The sequence below is a fragment of the Monodon monoceros genome, unplaced genomic scaffold (genome assembly GCF_005190385.1).
Source record: "Monodon monoceros isolate NGI ecotype Baffin Bay Population unplaced genomic scaffold, NGI_Narwhal_1 Super_Scaffold_18, whole genome shotgun sequence".
Lineage (NCBI taxonomy): Eukaryota > Metazoa > Chordata > Mammalia > Artiodactyla > Monodontidae > Monodon > Monodon monoceros.
In genome coordinates, this window is record NW_021703774.1 from 75,382,773 (window position 1) to 75,404,807 (window position 22,035).

General features: G+C 38.7%; 1 protein-coding gene across 3 annotated transcripts in view; it reads right to left on the reverse strand.

The window, feature by feature from the left end:
- The window catches only part of LOC114899216 (dimethylaniline monooxygenase [N-oxide-forming] 5-like), a 29,841-nt gene extending 21,682 nt beyond the window's left edge, over positions 1-8,159 (reverse strand). The window contains exons 1-2 of one of the 3 annotated variants that reach the window (XM_029229725.1): positions 7,994-8,159; positions 7,662-7,834 (exon numbers count right to left, since the gene is read on the reverse strand). In XM_029229725.1, the coding sequence (XP_029085558.1) occupies positions 7,662-7,796 (135 nt within the window). In that variant the 5' untranslated portion in view covers positions 7,797-7,834; positions 7,994-8,159. Of the gene's footprint in view, positions 1-7,661 lie in introns of all 3 variants that reach the window. The other 2 variants (XM_029229724.1, XM_029229723.1) reach the window with 2 other exon arrangements.
- Positions 8,160-22,035: the final 13,876 nt, after the last annotated feature.

Consider the following 22,035-nt stretch of genomic DNA (forward strand, 5'->3'; position numbering starts at 1 on the left):
TAAAATTTTGGATGCTGCCCCATTTTCTCTAGTGTATATTTTTCAGCTTAGGATTCAAAGACCTCCATAATGTCTTAGAGTCTATTCTTTATCTCCCCAGCTAGATTGTAAGCCCCTTGACTTGTATGCATGATCTTCCCCACAGCATATAAAATTATAAATAGCCCTTAGTAGACACTTAATAGATGTACATTGAATTATACTGAGAAAGGTACATATAGAAAAAGGAAATAATTTTCACAAAATGCATAACAAACTAATGAAATACATCAAAATTTATTGCAAAAACAGTTGAATAAGATATTTTTATCTTATTCACAAAAATTTGCTGTAAGGAAAATTGCAAAATAATATAAAATCAAATGCATAGATATATTCATTTTATAGTATTTAAAATATCTATTAATTAGAAACCACTTAAAATGCCCCCCTCCCCCAATAGGAAAAGGGTTTAGTAAATTATGGTATCTCAATATGATGCAGAATTTACCTTCTACACCACTCCTTAAGTATCCTGCTAAATTCAAAGCAGATCCTGTCAACCCACTGCTTAATGGGCTCTACTGATTCCATCTGGAAAAGCAAATTTCTTATTTTGAAACTCAGCATATTTCACAATCCATCCCAGTCTATCTTTTTATCTTCATTTAGTGCTCTCCTCAGTTAATTTCAAGCTTCTGAGTCATTAAATTGTTGTTGAAACATTCCAGACTCTTTCACAACTTTAAACTTTTGTAACAGTATAGTACTGCTTCTTCATTTGGAAAATTCCTATCTATAATTCAAGAGTCACATCAAATGTCATTTCTTTGATGAAGTATTTCTTGTTCTCTCCACTGAGTCAAATGCTGCATTCAACCTCCAAGCTGCCAAAACTCTCTGCTCAGATTGCCATCAAGGCAAATTAGAACACACAATATTCTGCATTTGTTTCTATGACTGTGAGGTACCCGAAAGTAGGATTTGTGTCTAATTTTTTGCATCTCTGTCATCAAAACAGTACCTCATATATACTGGATGCTTAATAAATGCTTTGAAATGAATTAATGAGTGAATTATAGAGATTGAATTTGGAGATACTTAAAACTATGATTTTGAAATCTGTAGAGGAACACTGAAAATGGTCTATGATATAACTTTAAGTGGAAAAAGTAATATTATAAAATTAAGGTCAATTCTAATCACCAAATATATAATATTACGTATGCCTAGGACAATTGTATACCTGTGTCTATCCATGTCTATATAATTATACATTGTATAATCTCTCCCCTGTTATATGAGTATATTTTATTTATTTTAAATCAATAAAACTTCAAAGTAGGAAAAACAAATTGATTTATTAAGGAGGTAGAATTTTTTCTTTTATTTTTGTAGAAATGTTGTTTATACTACACCTTGGTGATAAAAAACTTCAACAAACTAGGAATAGAGGGAAACATCTTCAATTTAATAACGAACATCTGCAAAATACCTGCAGCTAACAGCATACTTAATAGTGAGAAAATGGACAATAAAATTGAGAACAAGGTAAGGATATCCTCTTACAACTTCTATTCAACACTGCACTAGAAATCCTAACTAATGTAATAAGATAAGAAATGGAAATAAAAGTATACAGATTGGGAAGGAATAAATAAAATGATTTTTCTTCACAGATGATATGACTGTCTGTGTAGAAAATCTCAAAGATTTAAAAATAAAAATTCCTGGAACTAATAAGCAATTATAGCAGGGTTGAAAGATACAAGGTTAATATACAAAAGTCACTTACTTTCCTATATACCAGAAATGAAAAATTGGACTTTGAAATTAAAAAACCAGTACCATTTATAATAACACTCCCCCCAAATGAAGTGCTTAGGTAAAAATCTAACAAAATATGTATGAGACTTATATGCAGATACCATAAAACACAGAAGAGGAAAAACAAAGATATAAATAAATGGAAAGATATGCTGTGCTCATAGATTGGAAGACTCAGTATTGTTAAGATGTCAGTTTTCCCAACTTGATCTGTAGATTCAACACAATCCCAATCAACATCCCAGCTAGCTATTTTGTAGATATTGACAAACTGATTCTAAAATTTATGTGGAAAGAAAAAAGGCCTAGAATAGCCAACTTTGTCCTTACGTGTGGACTGTGACTAGTGACTTTCTTGCAAAGAGTATAGTATGACAAGGGAGAAAAAAAGGAGCAACTTTAAAGTGGCAAACCCTGATAAACACCATCTCAAGCCAGGTCATCAAGGTCAACATCAATCGGTGTGATCAGTTTGATAGTGTGTACCATTGATACGATGTGATGAGAACAGCACCCTACCTCTAAGGCCTTCCTCCCCAAAATTCATAACCCCAGTCTAACCATGATGAAAACATCAGACAAATCCCAGTTGAGGGACATTTTATAAAATACCTAACCAGTAATCCTCAAAACTGTCAGGGTCATCAAAAACAAGGAAAGTCTGAGAAATTGTCACATCCAAGAGGAGCCTAAGGAGACATGACAACTACATGCATTGTGGTGCTCTGGATGGGAACACCTGGAACAGGAAATGGCCGTTAGGAAAAAACCTAAGTAAATCTGAATAAAGCATGGACTTCAACTAATAATAATGTATCAATACTGGTTCATTAATTAGGACAAATGTATCATACTAATGTAAGATGTTAATAATATCTGGGCATGGGGTATATGGGAACTCTGTACTATCTTCCTAATGATTCTGTAAATCTAACACAGTTCTAAAATTCAAAGTTTATTTAAACATGTTTGTATATAACACGTTTTTTAAAAAAAAAATTAAATTAATGAGTGGTAGGGTCCTTTTGGAACCAAGATGTTTGAGGGGACAAGGGTAGACACATTCCTAACTATCAAATTTGACTTCATTCATTCATTCAGTAGATATTTCTAAAGTCTCTCTGTAATAAAAACACTATATTAATGCTAAAAAATACAAGTCTGTCCCTGTTTTCCAAGGGTTCAAAGTTTAGTACAAGGAGTAGTCATGCTTTCCACAGCAGGTGTGTTGGGTTCACTGAGCTAAATGAATCACAGATCTTACCCCTGTGACAATAATCATATATTTGTATTCTTTTTCAAGTAACTAAGACAACAAAGCGTTATTGTGTGTCAACAAAAACCTTCAAGCCCTTCTAAACACCTGATTGGACCCTACGTAGGGTTCATTACTGTCAACTCACCCCTTTACAAAAGAGAGTGAGGGCAGAGCAGTACTGGGTCAGTGAGTGTTAAAAGAAGCTTCTGCTCCTGCATTTTAGTATTTCCTACCATCGGCGAATAATCTACCCTCTAGAGATGTATCTTGATTCTATTTCCTGCCTAAGCACATGACTCGCATTGAGTAGGAAGTTCATATGAGAAAAGAGAGAACCAGGGACGTAGGGTAGTGTAATTGGAACTGAAGGGACTGGAGGCAATAGTAAGGGCAGAAGAAAGGAGAAAAATGACTCCCCTTCAGTGGGAGGAGTGAGAACAGTTTCTTTGACAGGCTCTCAGAATCCCATGGGACAGAAGCTGTCTTAGGACTGTTGTTCTCAGCGTTGTACCTACACTGGACTCATCTGGGGAACTCTAAAATACTAATGCCTGGTCCTTACTCCCAGAGACCCTGTTTTTTGTTTTTTTTTTTTTCCCCCCGGTATGCGGGCCTCTCACTGTTGTGGCCTCTCCCGCTGCGGAGCACAGGCTCCGGACGCGCAGGCTCAGCAGCCATGGCTCACGGGCCCAGCCGCTCCGCGGCATGTGGGATCTTCCCGGACCGGGGCACGAACCCGTGTCCCCTGCATCGGCTGGCGGACTCTCAACCACTGCGCCACCAGGGAAGCCCAGGGACCCTGTTTTAATTGCTCCTTTTCTAATGTGTAGACAAGGTTGAGATCTGATGGTAAGAGGTCGTGTGGTGGCCCCGGAAAGCTCAGGGCACCAGAGTTTATCCCATCCACCTCAGAAGTCTTTTCTCCACACATCCTTAGCTAAACTGCAGAATGCCTGAGGGCAGTGGCAGGAGGTTATATAACTCTGTGTCTCCACACCATCTAACAAAGTCTGAGCTTCAGAAATGTTTGTTCAATGAACTGTTATCGATTTTGTTTTCAACACGCAATGTGATCCTCATTTATCACCTGGGAAAGCTGGGGTAGAAGCTGAAGGGCAAAGGTTTCCATGTTGGCTGCGCATTAGAAATAACTAGTGGAGACCTTTATTGACACCCCAGGCCAATAAAACCAGAATCTGGATGGACTGATATCAGTATTTGTTAAAGTTCCCCAGGTGATTGTTCAGTGTTGCAGCCAAAGCTGACAGCCACTGCTCTACAGTTACCCTCTTTTAAGTATTTTTGTATCCATTCAGTTGTCTTTTTTGGGGGAGGTGGTTGATATTTAAGAATTAAGAACGCCTATTCAACTAAGGGTGTTTATTACTTAATTTCATATTTTAAATTAAAATGTTCTAAATATGCCCATTTTACATTATATTATATCCATATGGTACCTTTGTATCACATATACACTTTAGAACCTCACTACGTGAACTGTAGTTATCAGATCAGTAGCATCAACATCACCTGGGGCTTCACCTGAAATATAGAATCTTGGCACCACCCCAGATTAATGAATCGGAATGTACACTTCAGCAAAAGCTCCAGTGATTCATGTGCACATTAAAGTTGGAGAAGCACTGCTTTGGTATGCTTTAAGGATTTTAAAAATTCAGATTGACTAAAGAATATTAAAAATTATTTTCCAGCAATACATGCTCATTAAAACCTCAGCATTTCATAAGAGATTTATCATTTTAAGCTATTTCGTTCATAAAGTAATATTGCAGTATGAAAATTAAAGTGATATGTCTCACATTTCTACCGACTTTTCACGATCAGTCTGGTCTAACTTTAATGAGGAGATCAAGAAGAAAGAAATTTATATTGAGTCCCTGAGACCTGTTACAAGAAAGAGAAAATGGAAGCCCTGAGTTGCCAGTGGCTTACTGGACACCCGGTAGCAATGGTGGAATTCCAAAGTGGGAATTTTGGAATTGGGACAATCCTATATATGAAACCCCCAATGAATTACAGTGCTTGGGACAATCCTATATATGAAACTCCCAATGAATTACAGAAAATTTAGGGGGGGGTAGGATGGGGGAGAGGAAGGCTCCAAATAACAAGCAAGGGGGTCACAGAAAAGCAGATCTGAGGCAATTCTTGAGGAAACCAGCATCAGCATGTAAAACATGTTTAATCTGCAATTAATGGATGTTTATAATACCTCAGGCTCCACAACTGTGTAACTGTGGAATATGTGAGAATGAAGGTCTCTATTTCCACAAGCATTCTAAGCAGCCACCCAAGATATTTTGCTTCTCTAGGATTCATTTATAAAACGTAAATATATTTGGTGCCTAATATATGCCAGGCATCCCCCGTGGCTCTAGAAATATAGTGGTGTTTGTGTGTGCATTTATAATATATGTAAAATATATGTATGTTGTATATAATGTAATAGACACAGATGTGGTGTCTTAACAGCAGTCAGAGCATTATGATGAAATATAGCTTATTTATTTTCAAGAAAGCAGTTTATAAGGTGCTGAAATTTTGCCAAGAGTATAATCAGAAAACACTCCAAATTGGGTCTTTAACAGAGAGGAGGTTTAAACCACTTTGGAAATAAAACCTGATAATCAGGTAGGATGGTGGACCCTTCACTAATTTCATGCCTGGTCAGTAGTTGCCAGACCTGGCTAGGATGCTTACCACACACCAAATGTGTGGGCCACACTCTAGGCCTACTGAATAATAACTGATGTTTAGCAATTATTGTGCCACTGTTATTAGTGATGACGTAAGTATTCATTCACTTAATCCCCACAGTAACTCTATGAAGTGGGTGCCAGTAGTATCTCCTTCTTAAAGATGACAACACAGAGGTACAGAGAGGGTTAATGGTTTTCCCCAAGGTCACAGTAGGATTTGAACCCAGACGTGCTCTTAACGTCTACACCATGCTGTGGCTGGATTTCAAAAGTAAAATTTCCTATTGATTACAAAATATTTATTAACAGTCTTTTCAGCCATGCCCAAGACTGACTATGACCGAGGCATGCATGGTGTGCTAAGGAGTATCCACCCTAGATCCGAATAGGGACGATTGTCAAATAGAGTTAGTCCCCAAGACGGAGCCCGGATGCAAAACAACTGTACTGCTGTTCTACTAAGGAATGCTATGAACGAATGGAACCACTTTTAAGTAGCTGGCCAGCACCGTGTTCGTTTTGCGAAATATGAAACAAACCTGGACACCTTAATACCATTCACTGGCTTAAAAAGTGAGTTGAGAAGCAAACCCAATGGATGTTGCTTTGGAGATCAGTTAAGGAGGGTGATATTCTTTGACATATAATAAGCTTAACTATCATTTAAGTAAGAAGATACCTTAACTGTTAGTAACAAGTTGCAGGGCTCGGTGTGCATATTAAAGCAGCTCAACTTTAAAACTGAGTCTGTGCAAGGACAAGAAAACCCAGTTGCAGGTGCCCTCTGCCCTTCTCTGAAGACAGGACTACTGCTTTGATTTCTCAAGTGAAGGAAAAGTGCAAAGCAAGGAAGGCAGCCAGGTTTTATATCCTATTCAAGCACTAGAATCATTAGAGAATTGTTTAAAGTAAAGAAGGAAGGAAGCAACGAAGGAAGGAAGGTAAGAAAGAAAAGAAAAAAAAAACAGTAAGGTTAGAAGAGATTGAAAAGGGGGATTCCTGGAAGGAGTTCTTAGCAGTATTCTAGATCACTTACCGATGAACGCAGACCAAGAGCAACCACTTTACATGTCTGCCATTCTGCTACAGCCCCATACCAAGATTGTTACCCTTTTATGGATAGCGGCAAAACTCATTACAGACAGTGCCCAACTTGTGATTTTTTGACTTTACAATGGTTCAAAAGCAATACACATTCCATAGAAACCACACTTCGAATTTTGAATTTTGATCTTTTCCTGGGTTAGCGATATTTTGTAACATACTCTGGTGATGCTGGGCAGTGGCAGCTTCCAGTCAGCTGGAAGGATCAGGAGGGTAAACAACTGATAGACTTACAACCATTCTGCGCCCAAACAACCATTCTGTTTTTCACGTTCAATACAGCATTCAATAAATTACATGAGCTATTCGACACTTCATTATAAAATAGGCTTTGTGTGAGATGATTTTGCCTGACTGTAGGCTAATGTAAGTGTTTTGAGCACGTTTAAGGTAGCCTAGGCTCAGCTATGGTGTTAGGTAGATTAGGTGTATTAAACACATTTGTAACAGGATATTTTCAATTTACGATGGGCTTATCAAGATGTAACCTCATTGTAAATCAAGGAAGATCTGTAAATGAAAATGATCTCTGTGCCATTTTCACAGACATCAGTGAAGGAAAAAACGAGTGATACCTGCGTCCCATTTTGCTGCCAGCGTAGGGAAAGAGGACCTGCATAGAACCTGAGGTGATGGCTGCTGAGAGGAGGTCAGCAGGTTGAAGTCTGGCAGGTCTAATCACTGTGAAGCCCATCATACTTCCAGACACGAGGTAAAATATCTTATTCACCTAGTTACGGCGAGAGTTCCAGGTATTAAGGAACCAGATTTACCTGAAACCTCCACAGCCCTCCGATGTCATCAGTCCCTTCAAAGCAGACGGGCTCCAAGCCTTCTTCCAGGCAGCACTTGATAGACGTGAGCCCACTCACTCCTCCCCCAATCACAGCGATTCTTTTCTTGGTCATGGTCTCCAGAGATCGTCACCGGGCTGCGTCAGTGTAACCTGTCCTAAAGAAAGGATGACAAAAGACAGAAAGCACACATCAGTTAACACCTTTCAAAGAAGAGCTTGAACGTGGCATTTAGATAAATTCTGCAGCAGCAGGTGCCTTTGGGGAACCCAGATTCCAGTGTCCTCGTGGACCACCGGGAACTACTACACCTTGGATGGGTGAGCCCTGTGCCTGGAAGACCCAGAGCTGAGAGCTCTGCTGCGGTGCCCGACCTCGCTGCCTTTGCCCCAACACTGGCAGATCCTTCAGCTGCGATCTGGAGGGCACTGCACTTTCAGCTCTTTGCAAAGAAATGTAAAGCAACAAAGTACAAACAGCAGCAATAGCCAATGTGGAGGGGCTGTTCAGCTCCACCTCCTTTCAGCCAACACACCGCCCACTCCGCAGCACCCATTACCCCACAGAGGGGAGAAAACGTGGGCCAAACCTGCTCTGGGCAGAAATAATTAACCCTACGCCCTCTCTGTTTTTCACCTGCAGTTGCCCGTGCTCTCAGCTACTCTCAGGGGAGACCCTAGGGGCCGGAATCTCCATCACCCGCCCTTCCCATTCACTTTTAACTTCCTGGTGTTGTCTTACAGTGACAGACTCCTACTGGTGAAGGGAAACTGTCGCCAACGACCCCGAAGCAAGTCTTGCTCAAAAGCTTAAGCGGAGAACATGTCTTTCAGGAGATCTGTCAGAACACATCCCGGCCCCTCGTCCACCTCTCCAAGCGAACGCCCAACCCCACAAATCGGATCTTTGGTTCCGTGCTACGGGAAGAAATTTACTTTAAAATACCCATGCGCTGAGCTGGGCGCTGGGGCACAGTGGGGAGTGAGGGGATTAAGTTTCCTACTTAGAGGAGCTTATAGTTTAGTAGAGAAGACTGATACACAAACAGATAATTTCAAAAAAATAAAAATACTGTAAAAAAGAACTTCCCTCACACAGCTATCTGTGTGATTACAAACACACAGCTACCCGTGTGATTACACTTTTAAAATGTAACAAAATTTTCAAATTATTCGGAAAAGACCAATGTAATGGATATAGGATTTCATACACTGGGTCAGAATCAGGGCTTATTCAACCCAGGAGTCTATTTTGACAGGTGTAAGGGGTTCTGGGAGAGCTGGGTTGTGACAGATGCCATGCATCTTTGTGCACCTTATACTACTCCCTGAGTCAACCTTGCTGAAGGTGATTTGATGCCAATAATTCCAGCACTGGGTTTTGACTTACTAACATCACCCCAAAAGTATCCTTCCCAGACCAATCACTATTTCTCAAGGGTTTACCTTACATGGTACAAAAGATACAGTGGGAATGGACACATGTAATCCTCTCAGCAATCCCAAGAAAAACGTACTATCAACTACTTCTTTTGCAAGTAAGTGGAAAGGCAGGAAGGTACACCTGGCAGTCTGGCTTCAATCACTATATATCCTGCTCCTTTATGAGGAGATTTTTACGTCTTTTTTAGCCACAAGTCCTTTGTCCATTTCTCAGCTCTCTATTGCATCCCCTTTCTTTGCCTAACTCCTGCCTTTACAGTTTACACTTTAGTTGAACTGCTTTTAGCTGTTGCCTTATTTCAACTATTTTAAAATATGTTTAAAAATAGATCTTTGGTTTGGGAAATCATTTGGCTCCATCAGGAAGTCTCCTGTTCAAAATATGGTCTGAATTATATGAACACACACACACATGCACACACACACACACACACACACACACACACACACGTAAACACACACACAGTGGGGAACACATGACATCAACATAGCCTAATGAGAGAATAAAGGGAAAGAAGCTTAAGGATGGAGTTATATATATTTCTCAGTAATTAAAGTGTTTTTGTGTTTTGATGTGGTTCTGTCTTTTTGATATGGTTCTTATTATCAAAATGTCATTAATCTCTCAATAGTCATCTTAAGACAAGCTAATGAAAAAGTTCGTATTTTTCTTTAAAAAATAAAGCTACTATTTACTTTTGTTCTGGATTCTCTTCTCACTTTTCCCCAGAAATCCCTTATTTAACTAGTGTCCTCACCGTCAAATACCATGAAATAGAATGTCTTTTGTCACCAAATATCTTTTCTTCTGTCTAATGCTACTTTCTCGTAGAAAGAAAAAGCAGGGTTTTTTCCAGTTGCCTAAATGCCTCTCCCTTAAGATTTCAAAAATATTAACCTCTTGTCTTATCTCTCCCCAAGATTTATGGCAGCAGAAGGGCCACTGAATACTAAAGAACAAGAAGTTCTCATATAATCATCCTGTTTCTATTAGACCATGGTTTATTGGGTGTTGGAGAAGTTAGTGACTTCCTTTGAGTTAATGAGCTGCTGGACCACAAAAAGCCAATTTGAGTCTGAGGGAGATGACTGCAAGTCACCCAGAGATCCCAGAATCTGAGCTGGATGTAGCACCTGGATGGAATTTGGAGTTGTCTCCCTTGGGGTGGGGATGAGCATATCAGGAGAAGGATAAACACAGAATTCTTGTGGCTAGAGGGGTGTCAGACAATGCTAGCTCTTCATTAAAATCTGTTTTCCTCCTATTACAGCATTATAGGACTGTAGCTGGGATGGGGCTGCCCAAATAGCAACAGTATTTCCCAGTTTCCCTTGCAGCTGCACGTGGCCATATGACTAAGTTCTCACTAAGTTCTGTCTAACCCATTTAAAAGGCAATGGTTTGCCCTGGACTTCTGCCCACTCTTCTTTCCTGTAGCCTAGAATAATGATAACAGAGAGATGTTTGGGAACTATGTATTGAAGTAGGTCCACTATCAGATTGGGGCCCTAAATGACTGGATCTTCTAATCTGGATCTATTAATCTTGGACTCTTACATGAGAGATAAGTAAATTGCTATTTTGTTTATGCTATAGAATTTTTAATTTTGCTTTTTACAGCTAAGACAACCCTAATTAATATTAGTATCAATATTCTTTGGACCTGTAACTTTTTAGACTGATAACTTTCATAAAAGTTTTCAGTTATAAATGTGAACTTATACTATAATAGTACTTTTTAAAATAAAATTCTGAAGTGTTTTAATGCAACCATTTTACATACTGGAAGTTTAACTTATAAATGAATTACTTGTAAACTGGATAATTCTGAATGTACTAGAGATGCCTAGTTATGGGAAAACTGATGAATACTTTTATAAACTGAATATTAATGTCTCCCTACTGAATCGGTTTTAGAATTTCAGAACAATACAAGAAGTACTTTTAAAACTTAGTATTTTAAAATGTAATTTTAATGCTCTACTACTTTTTTTTTTAATAAACTTATTTATTTTATTTATTTATTTTTGGCTGTGTTGGGTCTTTGTCTCTGCACATGGGCTTTCTCTAGCTGCCATGAGTTGGGGCTACTCTTTGTTGCGGTGCGCAGGGTTCTCATTGCGGTGGCTTCCCTTGTAGTGGAGCACTGGCTTTAGGCACGTGGGCTTCAGTAGTTGCAGCACATGGGCTCAGTAGATGTGGCTTGCGGGCTCTAGAGCACAGGCTCAGTGGTTGTAGCACACAGGGCTTAGTTGCTCCGCGGCCTGTGGGATCTTCCGAGACCAGGGATCGAACCCGTGTCCCCTGTATTGGCAGGCGGCTTCTCATTCACTGTGCCACCAGGGAAGCCCTGCTCCACTACTTTAATTGTGTTTTGTAATTAATTACTTTTAAACTTGGCAAATATGTTTTATGTTGTTTCAAAATTACTTGTAAAGTGTTTTAAACCTTGACTCAAATTTTCTCTCTGTTTAGGCTAACTGCAAATTTGCAAGTGAGTATATACAGGCTCAACTTTGACTAAAGTTTTTCTACGGACAAAAGGCAGGCAGAGGACATGGGGGGTGGGGGGAGGACCATAGCGTCCTGCTCCATTTCAGCTGTGCTTCCTGTGCATCCAGTGCTGCATGCCATGCTCTAACACACAAACACAAGTAATGGAAGAGCCTGCCCTTTGTGATTTTCAAAGATGATTGGAAATACAGAATATAAACCCATTAAAAAGATTTAGAGATACTTAAAAATACCATAAAAACAAGAGGAAAATCTCCAATGAAGAAATGACTGGGTTCTAAAAAGTTAATCAATTTTAACAATTTTAATCAATTGTTGAAAATCAGAATACATTTTCCCATAGAACCAATGTCATTTTTTATGGTTAAGGCACTGGAAATATTGTAAAAACCAAACAAAGCTCAAAAGAAAATCAGTTAAAATTCTGGATCAGTAGGAATGGAAGTTTTGTGGTAACGGCTCATTCACATTGAGAAGAACAACACTCATATCTGATGAGTCTCTGGGGGCTCTTGTCCTCCCATTCAGTCTTCAGGCACAGGGTCCTTCTTGTGGCCTGCACATCAGAGACAGTTGAGACTTGTCCTAGGGTGAGGACAGTGGAGATCATGAGAAGAAGATGATTCTAGGTATGGTTCAGAGGTAGAATGACTGTAATGATGGATGTGGAGCAGAGGTGTCATACAGAGAGTTTTCTTGTGCACATTCCCAGCCAATATCCACCTCCAGAGGTAAACATTGTTTCCTTTTGTTTTTGTTTGTTTTTTATTACTGAGGTATAATTGACATGTAACATATTAGTTTCAGGTGTACACTTGTGCATCTGAATATTTGTATATTGTGAAATGATAACCAAAATAAGTCTAGTTAACATCTGATGCTTTTATTTGTTCTCAAACTTCATATAAATACAATTATATAGTATATACTCTCTGTGCTTGGAATCGTTACACAATGTAGTGATTTTAAGATTTATCCAGGTAGTTGCGTGTATCAGTAGGTTGCTCATTTTATTTGTATGAATATATAATTTGTTTATCCATTCTCCTATTGATGAATATTTGGGCTATTTCCACTTTTTGGTGTAATGAAGGTGTTTTATTCTTGAACAAGTCTTTTTTTGTGGACGTCTGCTCTCATTTTTCTTGTGTGCCTAAGAGTGCAATTGCTTGGTCATAGGGTAGGTTTATGTTTAACTTTAGCTGCAACTGCCAAAAAGTTTTCAAAAGAGGTGCCATTTTATACACTCACCTGCAATATATAAAAGCTCCAGTAGCTTCATAGCCTCTCAGCACTTGGTACTGTTCGTCATTCTTGTGGGTGTGTGGTATTATCTCATGGTGTGTTTTTTTTTTTTTTGCGGTATGCGGGCCTCTCACTGCTATGGCCTCTCCCGCTGCGGAGCACAGGCTCCGGACGCGCAGGCTCAGCGGCCATGGCTCACGGGCCCAGCTGCTCCGCGGCACGTGGCATCTTCCCGGACCAGGGCACGAACTCGTGTCCCCTGCATCGGCAGGAGGACTCTCAACCACTGTGCCACCAGGGAAGCCCCTCTCATGGTGTTTTTGATTTGAATTTCCCTGATGACTAATCATGCTGAACGTCTTTCCATTTAATTTCTTGGCCATTTGTATATCTTCTTTGCAAAGTGTTTGTGAAAATGTTTTGCCTGTTTTTGAAAGCTGAGTGGTCTTATTATTGAATTTTAAGAGTTCTTTGTACTATCTGGTTACAAATCCTTTGCAGATGTATTTCAAAATATTTATTTATTTATTTTTGGCTGTGTTTGGTCTTCGTTGCTGTGCGCGGGCTTTCTCTAGTTGCAGCGAGCAGGGGCTTCTCTTCATTGCAGTGTGTGGGCTTCTTATTGCGGTGGCTTCTCTTGTTGAGGAGCACGGGCTCTAGGAATGTAGCCTCAGTAGTTGTGGCACATAGGCTCAGTGGTTGTGGCTTGTGGCCTCTAGAGCACAGGCTCAGTAGTTGTGGCACACGGGCTTAGTTGCTCTGCAGCATGTGGGATCTTCCCAGACCAGGGCAGGAACCTGTGTCCTCTGCATTGGCAGGCGGATTCTCAACCACTGCGCCACCAGGGAAGTCCCTCACTTTCTTAATTGTGTTTTTTGATGAGCAGAAGTTTTAAATTTGGATGAAATCTATTTTATCTTTTCTCCCTTTATGGTTAGTACTTTTTGCTCTTTTATAAGAAATCTTTGCCACGCCATGCTCATACAGTCTCCTGTGTTTCCAGCTAGAAGATTTATAACTTAGATTTCACATTTAGATCTGCAATCCATTTTTTAAAAATTTATTTTCTTTATTTTTTGGCTGCATCTGGTCTTAGCTGTGGCATGCGGGATCTTCATTGAGGCATGTGGGATCTTTTCCTTGCGGCACGGGCTGTTTGTTGTGGCATGCGAGCTTCTCTTTAGTTGTGGCGTGTGGGTTTTCTCTCTCTAGTTGTGGTGCTTGGGCTCCAGGGTGTGTGGGCTCTGTAGTCTGAGGCACGCAGGCTCTCTCATTGAGGCCTGCGAGCGCAGTAGTTGTGGCATTCGAGTGTAGTTGCTCCACAGCATGTGGGATCTTAGTTCCCTGACCAGGGATCAAACCCGCATCCCCTGAATTGGAAGGCCATTCCTTACCACTGGACCATCAGGGAAGTCCCCTGCAATCCATTTGAAATTAATTTTTGTGAGTGGTATGAGTGTAAGAGTCAAGGTTTATTTTTTTTCTATCTGGATGCTGTGTTCTTTCAACACCATTTATTCTAAGGTCTTTCTTTCCCCTAGAATTGCATTGGTGTCTTTTCCATTGGTCAAGTAACAGTATATGTGTGAGCCTATATCTGGACTCTATTCTGTTCCATTGGTCTGTTTATCCTTATGCCTATACCATAGTGTATTAATTACTTACCTTGATAGTAAAATCAATTTGAAAATTGGTAGCATAAATCTTCCATCTTTATGCTTATTTTAAAGATGATTTTGATGATTCTAGGTTTTTTTGCAATTAGATTTAAAATTTTAAATTAGCCTATCAATTTCTACCAAAAAAGCCTGCTGGGATTTTGATTAGGATTGCATTGAATGTATAGACCATCTGGGGAGAAGTGACATCATAACAATTAAATCTTCCTCTGTGAAATAGGCTCTTTCTTCTTTCATTAGGTCTTCTTTGATTTCTCCTTGTTTTATGATTTTCACTGTAGAATCTTATGCATTTTATTTAGTCCTGTGTACCTTATTATGTTTTAAATCCTATTGTAAATGGTATTATTTTTACATTTTCATATTTCAATTGTTTGCTGCAAGTATAAAGAAATACAGCTGATACTTGTATATTGACTTTGTATCACATGGCCTTGCTTAATTCACTTATTACTTCTAGTAGTTTGTACATTCCTTGGATATTCTATGTACACAATCATGTCATTTATGAATAAAGACAGTTTTACTATTTCCTTTCCAATTTTTACATTTTTTGTTCTCTCCTTATTGCACTGGCAGGAACTCCAATACAAGGTTGAATAGAAGTGGTGATAACAGATATCCTTGTCTTGTTAGGGCGAAGCATACACTATGTCACCATTAAGTGTGATATTATTTGTATGTTTTAGGTAAATAATCTTTTTTTTTTTTTTTTTTTTTGCGGTACACGGGCCTCTCACTGTTGTGGCCTCTCCCGTTGCAGAGCACAGGCTCCAGACGCGCAGGCTCAGCGGCCATGGCTCATGGGCCTAGCCGCTCCGCGGCATGTGGGATCTTCCCGGACCAGGGCACGAACCCACGTCCCCTGCATCGGCAGGTGGACTCTCAGCCACTGCGCCACCAGGGAAGCCCTAGGTAAATAATCTTATCAAATTGAGGATGTTTCTCTCTATTCTTAGTAAACTAAGTTTTTATTATGAATGGGTTTTGAATTTTATAAAATGCTTTTTCTGTATCTTTTAAAATGATCACATTGTTAAAATTATATTGAATGACTTTTTAAGTGTTAAGCCAGCTATGTCATTTGGATTTTTTTTCCACCTGTATTCTTAAGGGATACTACTCTGTAATTTTTTTTTCTTGTAATGTCCTTGATAGATTTTTGTATCAAGGTTATGCTGGCCTCTCTGAAAGATTTTGTGTAGAATTGTTTATCTTTTTCCTTAAAAGTTTGGTAGAATTTACCAGGGTAGCCATCTGGATCTGGTGTTTTTGTTGTTGCAATGTTATAAATTATGGATTTAATTTCATTAAAAGATACAGGATTATTCAAAATTTCTGTAAGTTGTGTTTTCCTAAAAAGTTGCCCATTTCTTCTAGGTTGTCAACTTTATTGACATAAAGTTGTTCATGAATCCTCATATTATTTTTTTCATGTATGTGGCATCTATAGTGATGCTGCCTCTGTCATCCTTGATATTAGGTATATCTGTTTTCTCTCTTACTCTTTTCCTTGATCAATTCTGTCAATTTTATTAATCTTTTCAAAGAACCATCTTTTGGCTTCATTGACTTTCTCTGTTTTTTTTTTTAAATTTATTTATTTTTGGCTGCATTGGGTCTTTCTTGCTGTGCACGGGCTTTCTCTAGTTGTGGAGAGTGGGGGCTACTCTTCATTGTGGTGCACTTGCTTCTCATTGTGGTGGCTTCTCGTGTTGCAGAGCATGGGCTCTAGGCATGAGGGCTTCAGTAGTTGTGGCTCGCGGGCTCTAGAGTGCAGGCTCAATAGTTGTGGCACACTGGCTTAGTTGCTCCGCGCCATGTGGGATCTTCCCGGACCAGGGATCCAACCTGTGTCCCCGGCACTGGCAGGCAGATTCTTAACCACTGCGCCACCAGGGAAGTCCCTGGCTTTCTCTGTTTTATATCTCTTTTCTATTTCATAAATCTCTAATTTTATTTCTTTCTTTCTACCTTCTCTTTTTTGTACCTTGTTGAGATAGATACTTAATTCATCAAATTTCCATCTAAGAGCTGCTATAGCTGCATCTCACAAATTTTGATATGCTGTATTTTCATTACTGTTACTTTCAAAATATTTTCTAATTTCTATTGTAATTTCATCCTTGATGAATCAGTTACTTAGAAGTAAGTTACTTAATTTCCAGATGATTTGGGACTTTCTAGATATGTAACCAACAGGATCCTATGGGTCCTTCCCCTAACAGACCTCTTCCCTATATCCTCTGCTTTAGCTCCTCTGAAGTATTGTACTTAGATGACTGTATCTGACACACAGTTCCTGAGCTGTTTTATAAATGCTAAACCCCCCACCAAATGGATGAAATTAACTACTTGATGACTGTGAGCACGTAGCCTGCAGACCTACTGGAGCCTGAGGATTGATAATGTTAACCCCTGTGACACCACCCTGTTACCTCACCATCAACCAATCAGAGAATTCGGCAGGAGCTCATCACATACACTGGGATGCCCCTCCCTTACCTTACCTTTAAAAATGCCTTGCTGAAACCCATTGGGGAGGTCAGGCTTTTTGAACACTAGTTGTCCCGGGGTCCTTATATGGTGCCTTACAATAAATGCTGCACTTTCCCTCACCACAACCCACCAGGCGAGTGGACCCACGTTTTGGTTTGATAACAGATATCTTATTGTTATTGATTTCTGGTTTAATTTTTCTGTGGTTAAAGAACATATTTTGTATAATTTTAATCCTTTGAAATTGATTGCTAGTTTTATGGCTCAGCATATATTTTGTTCATTGTTCCATAAGCACTTGAAAAGATGGAGCAACCTACAGCTGTTGAGTACAGTTTTCTACAAGTGTCAGTTAAGTGGCTTAGTAGTGTTGCTCAAATGTTCTATATCCTTACTAATATTTTGCCTGCTTGTCTATTGATTACTGAGGAGATATGTTAAAATCTCCAACTCTAATTCTATATTTGTCTTTCCCGTACAGTTCTGTCAATTTTTTGCTTCATAAATTTTGAAGTTATATTATTAGGTGCATATACATTTAGGATTATGTATTTCTCCTATGGAACTGATCTTCTAATTATTATGAATTTCCTTTTATTCTCTGTTACTTCTTCCTCAACACCTCCTTTGACCATTAATAATATAGCCATATCAGTTTTCATATGGTTACTGTTTTCACGGACTATCTTTTCCCATGTTTTATTTCCAGTTACTTATATTTAAATCAATTATGTTTAAGTGTATCTCTTGCAGGCAGGATATTGTTGGTTGTTTTATAAAAAACAGTCTGACAATCTTTTTCTTTTAAAGAGTTTTTAGTCCATTTAATTTTTTGTGATTACTGATATAGTTAGCTTTAAGTATACAATATTTGTTTTTTAATTTGTTCCATATGTTACTTCTTTCTTTGTTCCTGCTTTCCAGGTTTATTTCAGGTTAGTCAAGTATGTTTTAGTTCTCCATTTTTCCTCTTTTATTGTCTTTTAACATATATTTCTTATATATTTAGTACTCTAATGATTACAATATACATCTTTAATTTATTACTGTCTTTTTTTTTTTTTTTTGGCGGTACACGGGCCTCTCACTGTTGTGGCCTCTCCCGTTGCGGAGCACAGGCTCTGGACATGCAGGCCCAGCGGCTATGGCTCACGGGCCCAGCCGCTCCACAGCATGTGGGATCTTCCCAGACCGGGGCACGAACCCGTGTCCCCTGCATTGGCAGGCGGACTCTTGACCACTGTGCCACCAGGGAAGCCCTATCTTGAATTAGTACTTAATTGCTTCACATACAATGTAAGAGCCTTACAACAATATAATTATAATTTTATTTATCTTTCCTGAAATTTGTGTTATCACTGTCATATATGTTACTTCAAATGTTATGAACCCCATAATACATTGACAGTATTATTGTTTTAGACAGCAAATAGTCTTTTAAAAAGAGTATGAAGTGAAAATTTTAAAATTTTACCATTGATACCATATCAAGATATCAAATTCCTGGAAATAAACCTAAAAAAAGATATACAAGTCCTCTATGCAGAAAGTGAGAAATAATATTGGAAGAAATTAAAGAGACCTAAATTAATGGAGTGAAATACCATGTTTATGTGTTATGAGTCAATACTGCAAGGATGTCAGGTCACTGCAATTTAGTCTTCAGATTCAATGCAATGCCAATCAAAATCTCAATGTGTAGACGTGTGTGCACATGTGTATGTGTGTAGCTGATTTAAAAATCTTAGCCAAGGCACCTGAAGAAGAACAAGGCTCACCAAAGAAGATATACAGATGGCAAATAAGCATATGAAAAGATGTTCCACATCATATGTCATCAGGCAAATGCAAATTAAAGTGACAATGAGGTAACACTACACACCTATGAGAATGGCCAAAAACCAAGAACACTGATGACACCAAATGCTGGCAAGGCTGTGGTGCAACAGATACTCTTTCATTGCTGGTGGGAATGCAAAATGGTATAGCCACTTTGGAGGTTGCTTACAAACTATACGTACTCTTACCATACATCCAGCCATCCAGCAATCATGAGTCTTGGTATTTACCCAAAGGAGTTGAAAACTTATGTCCATACATAAACCTGCACTCAGATTTCCACGCCCCACCACCCAGCTTAATTGAGGTATAATTGATAAAATTATATATATTTAAAGTGTACACCACAATGATTTGCTACATTTTTACATTGTGAAATGATTACCACAATCAAGTTAATTAACACACCAATCACCTAACACAGTTACCTTTTGTGTGTGTGTGGTGAGAAAGCTTAACATTTACTTCCTTAGCAAATTTCAAGTATCCAATACAGCATTATTAACTATAGTCACCATGCTGTACATTAGATTCTCAGAACTTATTCATCTTATAACTGAAATTTTATACCCTTTGACCAACATCTCCTCATTTTCCCTACCTTCTAGCCCTTGGTAACCACTGATCTACTCTGTTTTCATGAGTTCAGCTTTTTTCTTTTTTCAGATTCCACATATAATAATTCCACATCCTACTTTATGTGATAGCATACAGTACTTGTCTTTCCCTTCTGGTTTACTTCACCTAGCATAATGCCTTCTAGGTTTGTCTATGTTGTCACAAATGACAGCATTCCCTTTTTATGGCTGAATAATATTCTATTGTATGTGCATATAACATAGTTTCATTATCCATTCATCTTTTGGTGGACACTTAGGCTGTTTTCATATCTTGACTATCATGAATAATGCTGTAATGAATATGGAAGTGCACATGTCTCTTCCAGGTGCTGAGTTTGCTTCCTTCAGACACATACCCAGAAGTGGGACTTCTGGATCTTACCGTAGTTCTATATTTAATTTCTTGAGGAACCTCCAATCTGTTTTCTATAATAGCAGTATGAAATTACATTCCCACCAACAATGTACAAGAGTTCCCTTTTTGCAACATTCTTGTCAACATTTGTTATTTCTTACATATATTTCTTATGTAATAGCCATTCTAACAGGTATGAGGTGATATCTCATCATAGTTTTGATTTGCATTTCCCTGATAATTATTGACATTGAGCACCTTTTTATCTATCTGTTGGCCATTTGTATATTTTCTTTGGAAAGATATCTATTCACGTCCTTTGCCCATTTTTTAATCAGATTATTTGTTTTATTCCTATTGAGTTACATGAGTTTATATTTTAGATATCAACCCCTTATCAGATATATGATTTGCAAATATTTTCTCCCATTCTGTAGGTTGTCTTCTCATTTCCTTGTTTCCTTTGCTGTACAGAAGCTTTTTGGTTTGATGTAGTCCCAGTTGTTTATTTTTGCTTTTGTTGCTTGCGATTTTGGATGACCTAAAAAAATCATTGCCAACACCAATGTCAAGGAGCTTTTCCCTATGTTTTTTCCAAAGAGTTTTATCGTTTCTGGTCTTACATTTCAGTCTTGAATCCATTTCAGGTTAGTTTTGTGAGTGGTATAAGATAGGGGTCTAATTTCATTCTTTTGCAATGTGGGTATCTAATTTTCCCAACACCATTTATTGAAGATACTATCCTTTTCCCATTTTATATTCTTGGCACCCATGTCAGAGATTAGTTAACTGTATATGTATGCATTTATTTCTGGGCTGTCCACTCTCTTCCATTGGTCTATGTGTCTGTTTCTTATGCTTGTATCATACTGCTTTGATTACTATAGGTTTTTAATGTAGTTTGAAATCAGGACGTGTAATGCCTCCAGCTTTGTTCTTTTTTCTCAAGGTTGTTTTGGCTATTTGGAGTCTTTTGTTGATACAGATGTTTATACCAGCTTTATTTGTTTGTTTGTTTTTCATTTTTCAATTATTTATTTATTTTGGCTGCACTGAGTCTTCGTTGCAGCACGTGGGCTCTTTGTTGTGGCATGTGGGCTTCTCTAGTTGCGGCGCGCAGGCTCTAGAGTGCGCAGACTCAGTAGATGTGGTGCATGGGCTTAGTTGCTGTATGTGGGATCTTAGTTCCCTGACCAGGGATTGAACCCATGCCCCCTGCATTGGGAGCATGGAGTCTTAACCACTGGACCACCAGGGAAGTCCCTATAGCAGCTTTATTTGTAATTGCCAAAACTTGGAAGCAATTTGGATGTCTTTCAGTAGGCAAATGGATAAATAAACTGTGGTACATCTGGACAGTGTTAACAAGAAATGAACTACCAAACCATAAAAAGACATGGAGGAAACTTAAATGCATGTTACTAAGTGAAAGAAACTAAAATGAAAAGGCTACTGTGATGGTTAATTTTAAGTGTCAACTTGACTGGGCTAAGGTATGCCCAGATAGCTGGTAAAACATTATTTCTGAGTGTGTCTTCGAGGGTGTTTCTAGATGAGATTAGCATTTGAATTGGCAGACTGAGTAAAGAAGATCACTCTTTACCTATGTAGGTGGGCATTACCCAATCCATTAACATCCATTAAAACCAAAATGTGAGGGAAGGACAAATTTGCTGTCTACTTGAGCTAGGACATCCATCTTCTCTTGCCCTCACACATGGTCACTCCTTGTTCTTGGGCTTTTGAACTGGACTATGACTTAAACCATTGGCTTCCCTGGTTCTCAGGCTTTCAAACTGGGATTGGAACTACACCACTGGCTTTCCTGTGCTCCAGCTTGCATATGGCAGATCAGGAGATTTCTCAGATTCCATAATCAGTGAACAAATCCCTCATAATAAGTCTCTTACTATCTATCTACCTACCTACCTACCTACCTACCTATCTATCTATCTATCTATGTGTATATATATCCTATTAGTTCTGTTTCTCTGGAGAACCCTGACTAATACAGCTACAAAGTACATGATTCTGACTATATAACATTCTGGGAAAGGCAAAACTATGAAGACAGTAAAATGATCACTGGTTGCCAGGGATTTGAGGGGAGGGAGGGATGAATCGGTGAAGCAAAGAGGATTTTTAGGGCAGTGAAAATC